General features: G+C 36.6%; 1 protein-coding gene across 9 annotated transcripts in view; it reads right to left on the reverse strand.

Moving 5' to 3' along the window:
* The window catches only part of ERC2 (ELKS/RAB6-interacting/CAST family member 2), a 433,721-nt gene that overhangs the window by 292,104 nt on the left and 126,711 nt on the right, over positions 1-14,906 (reverse strand). For all 9 annotated transcript variants that reach the window (XR_003527258.1, XR_003527257.1, XR_003527256.1 and 6 more), the window contains exon 7: positions 7,413-7,580. Coding sequence is in view for 1 of the 9 variants with exons in the window: in XM_027640844.1 (XP_027496645.1) it covers positions 7,413-7,580 (168 nt within the window). In the remaining 8 variants the exon portion in view is untranslated. The remainder of the gene's footprint in view (positions 1-7,412; positions 7,581-14,906) is intronic.

The raw sequence follows: 14,906 nt of genomic DNA on the forward strand, positions 1-14,906 counted from the left end.
ACAGAGCCATAAGGACTCTATGCCTGTCTGGGGACATGAATGGAGATTTCTGCTGTCAAATATAAGGCATCTCTTAGGCAATAAATATAAGTGGGCCTGATTTTTCTCCCTGATAAGTAAGGGTTTAAGCTGACATAATTACCTTTGGCAAATTTACTGTAGATTTATTCCTAAGTGAATGGCAAATGAGCCCAATATTTCTTTCATATATAAAAGATTACACACTGTTATGCCATTTTTTCTTTTTACTTTCCAAGAACTGCTTTACCCCGTTCTCTTTATTTCACTTTGATCTTAGCACTGTGCCTGGCTAGGCGTTAAAAATTAAAGTCAGGTGTGCTAGAAGGAAGTGAATTAGATTCAGATTCCATTCTAAATTTGGATTTATTCTACTCATATTCAAACATACCACCACTGATTCTCCCACCAAGAAATACATACTACTTGGCAACAAGAAAATTATCAAAGCAATCTGACCAAATTGGCACCACTAGCTCTGGTTACATCTGGTAACAATAATATGAAAGGAGAAGTATGAAGATAACAACTCTCATTTATTGTTACCATTAAACTTATCTGCATGCATACCCTGAAGTCTTTGAACTTCATGCTTTCATAAAGCCAATAAGAGCTCCACTCAAAGGTGAGAGGTGATGCTTTTCCAAAAGTGATAAAATATCCAATTTACTAAGGTATTAGAGTCTCTAGTCACAGACTGCTCAGTCAGACAGACAGCAATGGAATACCACCAGGAAAGCACAACTGCCAACATCAAGGAGCTCCAGCAATGCATAAATTAAGGTGTTTGATTATGCCAGAAAAGACTAGAAATTTAATATACCACAAAATTAGTACAAAACAACTGCTAATGCATAAGCCTACCTTTTATATTTATTGGGAAACGTTTCTTTGTTATTTCCAGATATAACAAACTTGGATATACATTAGGTCAAGTTGTTGATCAAGTGTAACTGCCTATCCTAGCAAGGAGATGAACAAGAGCAGTGGGATCTACTGTCTTATTTCAGGATAAGGTAAGGATGGTTTATCAGATTAATAAGTTATTCAGTCACTATATTGCTAAATATTTCATGCATCAGACTATGACAAAATCATCCATCTCTCAGTTGAAATTATACATAAAATGTACCATTTCTGAATCACTCAAGATTTAAAATTGTCTTCTGATGGGTTTTACTACATATAATAAACAAGCTGATTAATTTATTTTCCTAAGGAACATTTCATAAAACTATGATTTGAGATCAGCCTGTTCCTCTGAATCCCCCTTGTCAATGCCTGTGTCAGTCACAGGTGAAAAGCCACCCAACCTCCTTCCTCCTTGTCAAAATCAGTAACCTGAAGAGTGGAGCTTGAAAAAGCTTTCAGGAAAAAGATTAGCATGTAAATAAGACATACAAGCCTTCCAGGTTTGTGCAATACTTTGTTCCATGGGCTACTTCCTGGAACACCTGATTCTGTGTTATTTAAATGAGTTGTCAAGGACTCAGCAGTAAATGGCTGTATCTGTTGATACAGCCATGTGTTGAGACAGGGGGTAAATAGTCCCACTGCCACTCAAAGATGCAGGTCCAAAAACAGTGGATTATACAAATACACTCCCCTGACAGCCAGCAGCTAAAAATTCAATTTAACTCATGACAGCAGGATACCTCTCTGTGTAAAATTATTCCAATTACTCCTATAAAACTCTCCCTTATAATTTTTAACTCCAATCAGAAGTCTTCTATGACATTTCTTGGAAGAGTATTTCAAAGAAAAACATATTTCTTCTCTTAAACAATACTGATTCTCCCTCACTCTTTTTCAGATATGTAAGTCGTCATCCATTTCCCTAAATAATTCCTTTATGGTCTATTGCACCTCAAAGTATGACAACTTTCACTTTCTTTTTTCCCCCAGTCACACTATACATTATTTAGCTCTTTCACACTTCAAAAGAAATTTCCTTCAACTCTATTAAAAAGAAAATATTACTCTTCAGACAGCTTAAAATTCCCAGCATGCGAGTTGGCTGCTTTCTCGGCGTGAATAAAACTTAATGTCTTATTTCAAGATAACTCTGTTAATTAGTATTGACATTTCAGAGCCGAAGGGCAGCTTCCTTCCTTGCCAGTAGCACTGGTGTCACACTAGCAGTGTGAAACCCTTACGTAAGGACCTCATTAAGCTCAGTCCCACTTTGCAAATGCACAGTTTTTAAGAGCACTTCTGTGTGCTCTTATAACCCGAGCCTTGAACTGTTCCATTCTCTTCATTTGAGTTGTGTGTGAGGAACCCTCTCAACAGTAGCCAGAATAACTTGATCTAGAATAACTTACACTATTTAGACTTCAGGATTTGTCTTTAAAATTCTAAATACAAGTAACCTACACATATGTATTTGCTATTTCCCGAAATAGTGGGTTTATTTCATCTCTCATCTATATATTATATTACATTATTCTTCAGATCTTACAAGTGACTGCCTCCTTTCTGTACATGTAACTACATTTAGAAAGTTTAATGTATTAGTGAATAATATGTGTAGTAATAGTATCATACTATCACACTAAGCTACACAAACACACATATATTACAGCATCTCTTCAAAGCACCTATTTCTTATTTCAACCTATTTTTTCAAATAATAATTACTTTTTTCACTTTCACTAACAATCTCTTACCCTATAGCTCCCAAATGAATTAAAAGAGATATCCAAAATGTTCGGTTTTCCACAGACGGCAAAGGCAGACAAATTAATACTTTTAACTTTTAGGATTTTAAATTACAATTAAGATTTTCAAACATGCAAACAAACACGTTCCTTTGTTCCCTGTTCAGAGATGTACATTACTGGAACAGAAATCAGAGTAGTTTGACCAACTGCAGTTTGATCACACTTCATGAAAGACTACATGTGTCTTTCTTCTTTTAATATTTTCTGACAAGTGAAGGCCATCCCAAGGAATAGATGCTTCCCTTCATATTGAGACTCATGGCTATGGATGAACATTCAGGTTGGCTTCACTGAGTCATATATTAAATAACACATTTCCAGTGATCTTTTATATCCTGCAAAAACTTAGTAGTGTAACGTGTTGCAAACAGTGGGAAATTAAAGAAGACAAAGAAAAGTGAAAATAATCACTGGCTCTAATCTTAATGGCATTGTTCTCAGTGTCTCTGTGTACAGGTTGAGAGTTTCCCCTGGTTAGGCTTAAGGGGGAGGGGAGTTTATACTTATAAAATAGTCTCAACATGTACCACATGCAAAGTTGAAGGGTCCCAAAGCTGCATTTTATTGTGCAGAATCCTTCAGGATCCATTTTTGTGATAATGTGTTGGGATCAGTAACACCACCACCCTGGATGAGCAACTGGCTATATTTATTCAGACTGCCTTATCTGAATAACACGCCATGATTTGGCAAAGCTGCAAGCACAAGAAGCCAAAGTACAGTTTAATAATTCTCAGCACACTGAACACTGTACTATTAAAATGGACATATAATATTAGAAGATTCATCTCTTAAAGTAATACACAATTCAACAGTCACCATAGCAGCTTTGCAGCACCAAAACTTCCATGTTACACCAGGACTCCCTAATTTTTTTTAATGCTCTAAATCTACAGTCAGAACACTGGTCTGTTTTACAGAACAACTAGTTCAGAATTTGTCATCTGATTCCAAAACTACAATAGACCTCTGATTTGGTGATTGCAAAACCTCAGCTCACATAACAGTCTATTTACAATGTTCTGACAGAATTTGACAAAGTTAATAAAAATTTCCTTCATCATGTCATGACCCCTTTCTAGAAATACAAAAACATGCTTCCAACTGATTAAACCACGAAAAAAAAATCCAAAGGCATCTTCTATCAGCAATATGCTTGCACTTTCTATTTGTTGAGATCAAACAAAAGAAAATGGTCTCTTGGGTCTTTCCAGACCATTCTGAATTCAGCAGTTCAAGTTTCAGTGGTGTTCTTAGCCAGGATTCCTGCATCAAGCAATAATACTGATGCAAACTTCTCAGCATAAGGGCAGGACTGCCTTGTTTACCCAGTACACTCCTAATCTGACCATGGGTAAATTTGCTCTTTTTCAGAACACCTCGCAGTAACACATACAATTAATTGTACAACACATTTTACTTTAACACCAACTGGACAATATCACCTCATGTGAACAGTCCAAGCACTCCAAGTACAGATTCCAATTATTACATGAGAACTAAGACTTTATGACACTTCCTACAAATGCTAATTAGCTGGTAGGTTAGGGCCCTCAGTCATGTAGCACTTCATCAATCACAAAGCCTAAACTATTAAAGATGGAAACTGTAACATTTTACATAAAAAGTTATGTTGCAAGTCAAAGTAGAATATTATATTAGCCCCCTTTAGCTGGTGTTCTTTTATGACAGTCCTCACAAAAGAATTTCCACAAGCTGTTGTCCTAATATGATCCAGGTCTACATCCTCTGCACTGTTCTTGTCTCAGCAGCTACTGTTTTCAACACCAAGACTCACACTTCAGAGGATATAACTGGTGGTTTCGCATATCTATAGATTCCTAAAGGACAAAATATACCAGTAATAGCAACTACACAAAAGAGAGAATTTGTGAACAAAAAGGGACATGAAAGAATCATCACCACGTTCAGCACTTTTGCCCTTCAGCCTTCAACTCGGCCATATTAATAGAACTTACACATTCCGCTACGAAATACATAAAGATTTCTGAGGTCTGCCCCTCTGCATGCTAAACTGACAGATATGAGGTGTAAGACTAGCCTTGCCAGGTTAAACAAGGCTATTAAAACAGCATACCCAACTTTACTGGCACTAAAATGGAAAAGTGGTGCCAAAGATTCTAAAAGAAAAGAAATATTAAGTAATATTGCACCTCTGACATTGACATAAGTTTATTATTACTCCATGCCAATCTACCTTGATCCAAATCCTCTAAACACATGCTGTTCCAGAGCTGGGCCTCCCTTAAGCCTGCAAATTATATTAAATAGTGTAGCAGTTTTTCAGTTTGGTCAAAAATTACACCAAAACCACTGCATGGGAGGACAATGCTCTTTATCTAACTTTTTTCTGCAACGTGCTGCCCTGTGTGTGTTCCTGTGCCATCCTGTGGGACTCACCACTGCTGTTTTGGTCTTGTTTCTTCCACACCTTTGGTAGGGAGCCCTCAACAGAACCTGTCCTGCCCTCCAAGTGTAACAGCTATCCAGAAAGGAGAAGGAACAGCTCCAGTTTTGAAAGGGAGCTTTTTAGGGTTTGGTTTGGTTTCCTTTGGGTTTTTTTTTCACACAGTAGATAACAGTTAGGTACCTAAGAGAAAGACTAGAAATTGCATATTTCCAACCTACATATTCCTTCCTCCCCAGTTTCAGGTTATTACTGACAGAAGTATTACCAAGCACTATATACAAATTCTTCCTTCTTCAATTACTTCAATACAATCATTAAAACAAATATTATTTTAGGCTGAGCGAAGTACTTCAGGCCAAGTGGAGAGAGATGTAGCCATCTATCTTGCATCAATAACTAAAGGCACTAACATAACTGGTTATTCATAAGTCCTCATATCAAAAGTAAATAAAAATACAAGGATGTAAAATTTAGCCCTACATAGAAAGAAGAAAACGGAGACAAGCATGATATTATTACAGTCAGAAGAATCTAATGTCTAGATAAAACTCACAAAGAACTGGAAGCACTTGCTACTTCCAGTTTTAAAGAATCAGTTTACTACTAACTCTGATTTTGCACCTAGTTGTTAGCAGGATTTATTTATCTCATTGTATACTAGAGTTAATGAGGCTATAACATGTTTTACTCTATGATCTAGTGAGGAGAGAGGGTGCAGCTTGAGAATGATTATTTCCATTAGGAGGTAGGTGCAAAATTGGCAAGACCATCTGCATGCCCTAATAAAATAGCCATAATGTATTAAAACCAGAACAAAATATGTTATGCTGCATATTTCTGAGCACACAGACATGACTGACAGTGCTGATAGCTCTGTGATTGGTTATTCATCACAAAATTTTTATCACTGATTCCCTATTGATCCCCACATTCCCCATCTATTTCCTCAAGATCTAAGTACAAAAGAAATTGTAAATTGTTGGGTTGTTCAGGGCTTGGGGTTTTTTTTAGAATACAAAGAAAGAGAAAAGACACATTCTGTTCTTCAAAATGCTCAAGCAATGTCCAAAACTAGTCAGCATTCAGCACAGGATAAAAGCCCTGAAGTTTTCTATCTTTTACATCATAAACATTGCTAAAAAGGCAAATATTCAGAAATAGGATTAAAGCAGATGCGTACTTATATCCCAGTTTTGATAGGCTTTATTTCCCAGGCCCGAAAAAGCAGTCTTCTCAGTTTCTGGAAAATAAGGCCTTGGCTTTTTTAATTCTGTACTTAAGCAATTGCAGACAGAAGCACAGCTAGACCATGTGAACCCTACATGAATCCTGGAGGAAAACCACAGTAACATGAACTACCTACATAATAATAGAGAAAGGAGGAGCAGACATTCTTTGAGTGGCTGTAAAAGGAGGGCAGAAGTAATAGTAAAATATATTTGATGCCAGGAACCTTTCTCCACTTATCTGTATGTTCACAAGTCCATCTAAACATGGTAAAGAGTGCCACACAGGACACACAGAACATACCTGGTAGCATAAATGTTTTTGTGAGTGTGAGAAAAAGGATATGGAAATAAATGCCCTACTACTGTATTCAGAACCCTTGCAGAGCTGCCTTCACAGGAAATTCCCTCTCTGCTCCCCCAGGTGGAAACTATAATGATTGAACCCAACTTCCCAAAGAGAGCAAATGCAGTTAGTTAAATCTGTGGAAAATTAGAAATACGACTACTTGACTCTTTGGAGGGAGCCACCCTTCTTAATGTCTTTAACTCACAGGAAAAACAGAAAACTGACTTAATTTAGGTTCCTTCCCCACTCCCCTCCTCTGTCCAACACCCCCCACCTCCCATTTAAAAAAAAAAAGTCTTTAGGCTAAAAACAGAGTATCTTGATCTTTTAGCAGGCCCACAATCAGTGTTCATAAGGATAACAGAATCCCTCATGTTGAGGAACAAGAAGTTTTATTAGGATTTTTAGGACTTTCATTTAACTCCAACAATTTTGTGACAACTTCAGCACCTAATATTTTTGTGATATAATATAAATAAGATATAATACTATAAAAATGTTTCCATGGATTACAGTAACACATTTTATACTAGAGAACTACTTGACTACTACAGATTTCCTGCATTTTTTAACATATTAAAAGTAATATCATATAAGAAATAAAGGTATTCCCTTTAAATGTGTCTCAAAAGTTTTACAACGTATCCTTTCATCAGTGATCTTACCTTTTTTTGAAGGACATTAATTTTTCTTTCTTTTACTTCCAACATGTCTTTCATATCTCGAATTTCTCCAGCAAGGGTTCCTTTCTCTTCTGTGAGGTCTTGAAGTTGTTTCGTTTTTTTATTCAGAAAGGTTTCTTTTTCTTCCAATCGTAACCGCAAGGCATCAACCTACAGTAAGTAAATCAAACAAATTTAGGTTTTAGTTTTAGTTCTAATTCTCTTTTTTTCCTGCACTTAAGAAGTGCATTATTTTTTTTCTATGTTGATTTTCCAAATTCATCTCAGATCAAGAGACTCTTTTACTTGTTACACTTTTCTCCAGTGTCTCACACAAGTCTCTTAACAAACAGATCTGACTGTACTTCTCTGTAGTAAGCACAAATCCCTGTCAAACAAAATAAGGGGTATTCCAGCGATTTTCCTAAGCAAAATGTTCTTTATACATAACTGGAGGCTTTTTTTCTTTAGAAACACTAAAAAGAAAAAAAATCCAAAGAATTCTAACAAGCCCAGAAAGTGTAAGCACTCTTGATATTCTCATTTCTTGCTGTGTAAATGCTCAAGCATGCAATTTTGTTGTTCTCTTAATGCAATTCTAACAGTAATAAAATAGCAGACAATTCATTAAAGAAACAGAATATGTTTGGATTTAACCATCAGTACTGCAGGAATCACACCTTACATGTATTGGTCCCTTCAGGAATTTCACTAAATCATACCTGCTTCCACATTCTGGTTCAGAAAAGCAGTTACAAATGAATTGCTGAGCAGCTCTCACTATAAAATAATGGGGGGATTTGGGGAGCAAAGAACAGGTTTTATGTAAAGTTTCTCAAAACCAAAAGACACTTTTTCTTTTCTATGTGAGCATCATATTATTCAAAGCTCATTCGTAAATAAAATAACACAAGAAACCATTGTATACCCAGGAAACTGGGTCAGCACTATTAACGTATTGCAAAGTAGAGAACTAAGATAAATCATTTATTATTACAAAGACAGGTTTCCTTGAACAGAGGCTTCTTCTGCAGCTCTGAACCATGAGGTGTTCACATTAAGTGGACTCACAGGCTTGTTTTAGCTCCAAGGTACACCACTGGGAAGACAAGGTTTGGGTTGAAAATATACGACGTGGCAATCTAGAATAATTCTCCATATACAAGAGAGCTGCAGGAAGTCAGGCAAGTGAGAAATTTTAGATTCAATAACCCAAATTTTAAACACACAAATGGTAGAAAATAAAGAATAAGAGCTTAAAGTTTTCATTACCTAGAGATTCATAAGGTTAATTCATAATAAAAAGTTAGATAGTAGTAACTGAAAGGGTATAAATGTTGGCTTCACATTTTTAAGTTCTGCAGTTGGAATAGTCAGAAAGGGTCTTATTTATTTCAAGGGTCTTATCTAGTAAGCCATTTTCCCCCTAGTTAATCAGAATATTAGCAAAGTACAAAACAATCAGCAGATCTATATTTATTTACATTCCGAGTTTTGTAATGCTAAATTTATTCAAAGCAAAAGTCTTTGCAATGCCATTTTAAAGCTTGGTTTGGGACTAATTTAGATGATCTATTGGATCTCAAAATGCATGTTTTTCCTGCTCTTAAAATGGCTCATTGCCTTTCTATACACTGGAAAAAAGATTTATACTCTACTGGATTTATTTTATTTTTAAGACTATTTTTTACAATATTACAGTAATAGGATCTCTCAGTTTGTAAGCAGTGTGCAGTATGGGATCCAAAGATGACTTTTTGAATTGGAAACCAAGAAATAGTAGTAGCAGCAAACTTTCAGACCTCTTTTAATAAACATTAAAGACCTCATCTGAAACTCATTACCACATCTTCTTTATACTTAATCACTTATTTGCTTCATGTCTGAAAGCAATCCCTTAAGTCAAATCACAAAAATCTCTGTTGGGCCTTTAAGCTGCAGCTGAGGAGCTCGTCATAACATTGCAGCGGGAGCTCCGAGAGCGGTTCCCTTCAGTCAGGCTCTGCAAGTCTCATTTTCCAACTGCCACGAGGCAGAAGCTTTAATGCTTCAAGTCAAGGGGAGTTGAAGGTGATTGGATGGATAAACAAAGCACTGATACCGTTCCCCAGTGACTGGGATAACACATGTGCTGATACAGCTCTGCTGGGCTCGGCTGAGCCGGGCGGCTGCTGAGTCAATAATCTTTTCTTCCCCACCCCTCCAGTCCCCAGTCAAAGAGCTGAGCAGACAATTCTCACTCTTCTTCACAGACTTCTTTACACACACCCTGCCATCTTACATCACTACATTCAACTTGGAAATGGGGATTTTAGGCATTCAAACTCGGGAGCACAAGAAGGAGGATTGAGAGGATAAGTAAATGGCTCTGAATTCCCAGTCTGAGTGACAACCTGTGTGGGAAACAGGAGCAGAGCCCTGTCCACTCCAGTTTCTCAGGCCCCAATCTTGCCTTCACACAATAGTTAATTAAACAGCACCACATAACTATACCTTTCTGCTTTTCCTCTCACCACCAGCCAGCTCATAGCACGACCAATACATTATTTCTATTCCCTACACAAAGACACAAATTCACCCTGGAGGGACAAGAGAAAGTGTGTGGTGGTTTTCTTTCACACCAAAAAGAAACACATGTGGAACTGCAGCAGAGTCCATTATTCCTTTCACTGGTTAGCATTCAGGTCATCCACATGAAAACTTTTAAGTTAGTTCAAGGGTTACAACCTTGACTGTGCCACAGAGCACCAGGTACCCAGTATTTCAGAATTGTCTGGACTGACTCTAAATGCAGAAACAGACTGTTTTCTTCTTAATGTTATAAATAGATTACTCCACACACCTTCATGTAAATAGTTCACACTTTAGATCAGCTTTTTCAGCTCCGTGGTAACTTTTTAACAGTCAACTAATATATTTGAGGTGAATTGCATTCTTCCATAAGTTGCATATGGACTTAAGGTCTGAATATATTCAGATATAAGTGGTATAACTTCTGCCTAGAACTCCAGTCCCTACCAGAGACTGCTCTTAATATAAGACTACCTTGGTTTTCATTTAAGAATTCAATTCTAACCTTGGTAGCTTCAAATAAAAGCTTTAAAGCACAACTGAAGTGCAGCTTCAATTGCACTGATAATTTCAATCCCATCAAACTCAGTTCACACAAGGACAGTACAACCACTGGGACAGAAGGAGTTCAGCATGTCCAGCACAGCCTTCGGTGGCAGAAAAGCATCTGCCAAATACATACCTATTTTCTTATATCTCCTCATCTTGAGACTGTTAGAGCAGAGCACTTTAATTCATAAATCCACCTACATAATGAAGTTCACATATTTTGATAGAATGGGTACATCATCCCCCAAACTACCATTGACAGCAAGGAGCCATTCTGAAAGCACTGCTCTACGTGAGTTTTCACAGGCAAAACTCTGAGCCAGTGCCAGTTTGGGAGAGTGAATAGGGAACCTATACTGTGTGTGGTCTTGGGTGTACAGATTTATTTTCTATCCATGGGAATGCAATGTGGAGGTTTAAGAGAGCGTCAGTTATGTCAGTCATTTTCTCCTTCCCTGAATTCTTCTTTCTGCCTCTAGTAATCATGAAACAAGATTTTGCATTCCCCATAATATGAAATAAAACAACCTCAGCTTGAACTGCAGGCGACCTTATCCTATCTGTTCTGCACTAAGCACGTATGACATCATTTCATAAGTCAAATATGAACCTCCAGATGGTATAAAACCAAAAAGCTGTTAAATCAGTTCCTCATCTCATGGGCAAAAACAAGCAAAATATACTACTTCATTTGTAGCCAGGATGAATTTGCCAAAATTAGAAATTATCTCTTCCCTGAAAATGGTTCTGTGTAATCATATCTCTGAAATAATGAAACAATGAGGCAGTCTAGATGGAGCATGCCAGTACACTATGAGAAATTTCTGCAATTTGGTTACTCCTTTTATATTTAAGGCATTTTAAATATGATCTGAAAGGAAATTAAATATGGGTCATTTTACAGCATCATATATATATTTTTTATATTTGAAAGGATAAGGATTTCTGGTACACAAAACCCCTCTCTTTGGCTTTTCACTCAACACTATGTAATTTTAAGAGTCCTTGACTTACTTTTCCCAAGCTTTGGCAATATATTTACTAGTAAAACTTGGCAGTCTGAAGAACATCATCATTTTCCAGAAAAATAAAGCAAAACCAGATCTGATAGCTAACACATAGAATGTTTCAAAGACCTCTTCCCAAGTAAATTGCTTTTTAATTTTGTCTAACTTCTTTTTCCTCAGCAACTACTTATTTCAACTATTTAACACAATAAACTCTGTCACTTGCTCTGGAAATATAGAACATACTACAAAAACTTAAAAATTGGGTTATACTTTAGGAAAAAAAAGTTCATGTAAGTGGCAAAAATTGCCAAATTCAAAGTCAAACTTTATTAATCTCCATGTCATCACCCGCCACTCACTACCAGCTCCAGTAGTGACTATTTCTTGAAGTCCCTTTCTGTTAACTGTTTAACTTATATGCCATATTATATATATCACTCATAAAAGTGGGTGGAGTTCCATGAGAAAATAAAACATGAAGAAGCACTGCTGTGTTTCACTGTTAAGAATTACTTATTTTACCATCATAAATACATCCATTTAAAGCAAATATTTTACTGTATTTCTTTAAAACTGACTCTGAACTTACTGCTGAAGTACTAAGTGTACTGTAGTCCCACACCTGGAGTGATGAGAAGGCAAAACTGTAACCCACTGTCAGCCTCCCTCCTGACTCCACCTCTGTTTCAGCACACGCTGCAGCCAAACTCTGCCACTGCATCAAGATTCCATCTTCTCCCCTTTTGTATCATCATTTTCCCCCTTCCTGGTGACCACTACAGGCTCCACAGGGCTGCTGACACTTTCTGTGCTGTTATTTGCTCTCTTACTGTATTATGCAGCCACCTTTGCAGGAAAAGCTTCTGTTAACAAAAATAACAGATTTCTATTAAAGATCTTAGTGCTTCTATTTATACACGCCCATATATCTGGGGAAATGTAATATTTGAAGTTATTATTATGAAAACCAATTTAAACCAAGAATAAAAGATCTGTCACTCCAATTTTCCACACAGGAGTACTTAGTTGTTACTGCAGAGAGCATATTGTCACATGGGCCCTTTTGCAAATATGAGAACTGAACTACAAGTACAGAAAGGATATCATGTGTCTCTACTGTACTCTCCACTTCAGAGCTACTAAAAAAAAAAAAAAAATCTCATATTTGTTCCTCATTTTTCAGTCTGATGTGATAAACATTATATATTTCAAAGCAATGGCTGTACCTATCAATCCATAGTATAATACATTCATTTCTTTCAAAAACACCTCATGTTTGTAAAATTCAAGGCAGAAAAAGCAGAACATGTCCACATTTTGAAGCTATAGAAACCTGAATTTTGTCAAAATTGGTATCCTTTACATTCTTTTCCAAACTAAAACTTTAGTGAGTTAGCTGGCACTTCACTTTGCAAAGTGAAAAGTGTTTCATTTCACTTTCAAGCATTATTTCAACAACATTCTCATTCCTCTACTAACTGTGAGTATTATGGTTGCTCTAGTTTACATTTTAATTCAGCTGATAGTTTACAGGCTTTATATTCTTTCAAGGATAATCTATTTTACTGACACAAGGAGAGGTGTTTAGAGCAGTTGAGTACATTGCAGTCCAGGGGAACAGCCAGTGAACAACATGAGGTGTTTCACAAACACAGGACAGTGTTACCTGTTCACATCAGAAGAACAAATTCAGACCATTTCCCTTATAGAATCCCTGTCACAAGCTCTTGCAGTCCCACATGAGGGTGGGAGAAGCACCTGACTGTGTGATGCCTCAAATGCACCTTTCTCTACTCAATCCTTGAAAGATGGCAACTCCAGGTTTCATCAACCTGCCAGCCTCCATCCCTGACAGCTTTGCCAGCCACCATCTCAACTAAGCTATCTTTATTTTTCTTACATTCTTTTTTATGCACTAGTCCAGATTATGTTGCTCTTTAAAAGAGAAAATTGATAAACTGACTGTCAAACTACACTACAAAAGGTTTCAGCTGAACCAAAGATTGTCACCAAGATATAAATGGTTCCCTCAGGCAGTATGAAGCTTGTCCTTTTGGAACATCACATGCCACAAGGAATTCTGATCATGTGTAGTTTATCAATGCAGCAAACTGCCTAACAGCTGGTTTATTCAAATTTATATCTTTGCCTACTCCTACCGCTAAAATTAGGTCGTTTAAAGCAACTAGCCCAAAGTTCAGAATTTCATATTCAGTTTAGTTCAAGCAAATTTTGGAAAACATGCATGGGAATTACAACTCATGTGCATATACTCAGAGTTTTTATTAATAAAACTTCCAACACTAACCTTACCTCATTGAACTTACCTCACTCATTTTTATGCTCACTATAAAACTATAGCTGTCATAATACTTTTGAATTACTGCAAAAGGAAGTCAGTTATTCCAGAGCCAATGTTATTTAGCAACATAATGATAGTTATAAATTCAAAATACTAAAAACCAATTTACAAAACTATCCATCTTGGAAGCTTTTAACTTTTGAAATTTCTGTCTCCAAAAACGTTCAAATTTTATTATACTGTAACAGATTAATAGAAAGTGAAATAAAATAGGCCACAATGTTCTTTTTTAAAGTCATGCCAATGCATTTAACTGCTTCATGAAAAATAAATATGTGAAATTCCATAACAGTATAAGAATCATCAGTAAATAACCATTAGCTTTATATATGGTCAAAATAGACTTTTTACATAAACTGTGATTTCTCGGTTTAATTTTTTTTACTAGTAGGAGTCACTTATTACAAAGAGTTGACACAGCAGTGAATGTGTGATTTTCAAAAAGCATATTTAGGTTTGTAATCCACTCAGAACATTCAAACAAAGGAGGTGCCTGTAGGTGAAACCTGTCTCCAGCTGAGCTAGAGAGCCTGTGTCACACTCGGAGGAGGGAGCTGTATCCTTGGCCTCCCTCTCAAATTCATGGTTTGACTGAGACACATCTCTTGGAAGACAATCTGATGATTCACCCTGTTCTGCAACTGGAACACCTGTTTGTGTCACCCACTTGTTTATCAGACATTCCTACAAATCAACAGCTCCAGCTGGAATTAGTTTGACTACAACCTTATCTTCCAGAATCTACGCCAGCTCATAAAAAGAGCAACATAAAACAGCTTGGGCAATATTTTTCTTTTATTCGTAAGAACACTGTAAACAGAGGAGGTTAAAACTAAAAGCTAAACATATATTGCTTATTTTAAATACAACACAGTATTTTCTCCAAGAAAAATGCCAGTTTGGCTCTTGCATCTTTCCTGTCCACATTCTTCCAGAAACCAAGTTATAGCCCTTTCTCTGAAAACTGCTGCATTTTTTTAGAGTGTGAATAAACCTCTAACTATT

The sequence above is a fragment of the Corapipo altera genome, unplaced genomic scaffold, assembly GCF_003945725.1.
Source record: "Corapipo altera isolate COAL_440 unplaced genomic scaffold, ASM394572v1 55, whole genome shotgun sequence".
Taxonomy (NCBI): Eukaryota; Metazoa; Chordata; class Aves; order Passeriformes; family Pipridae; genus Corapipo; species Corapipo altera.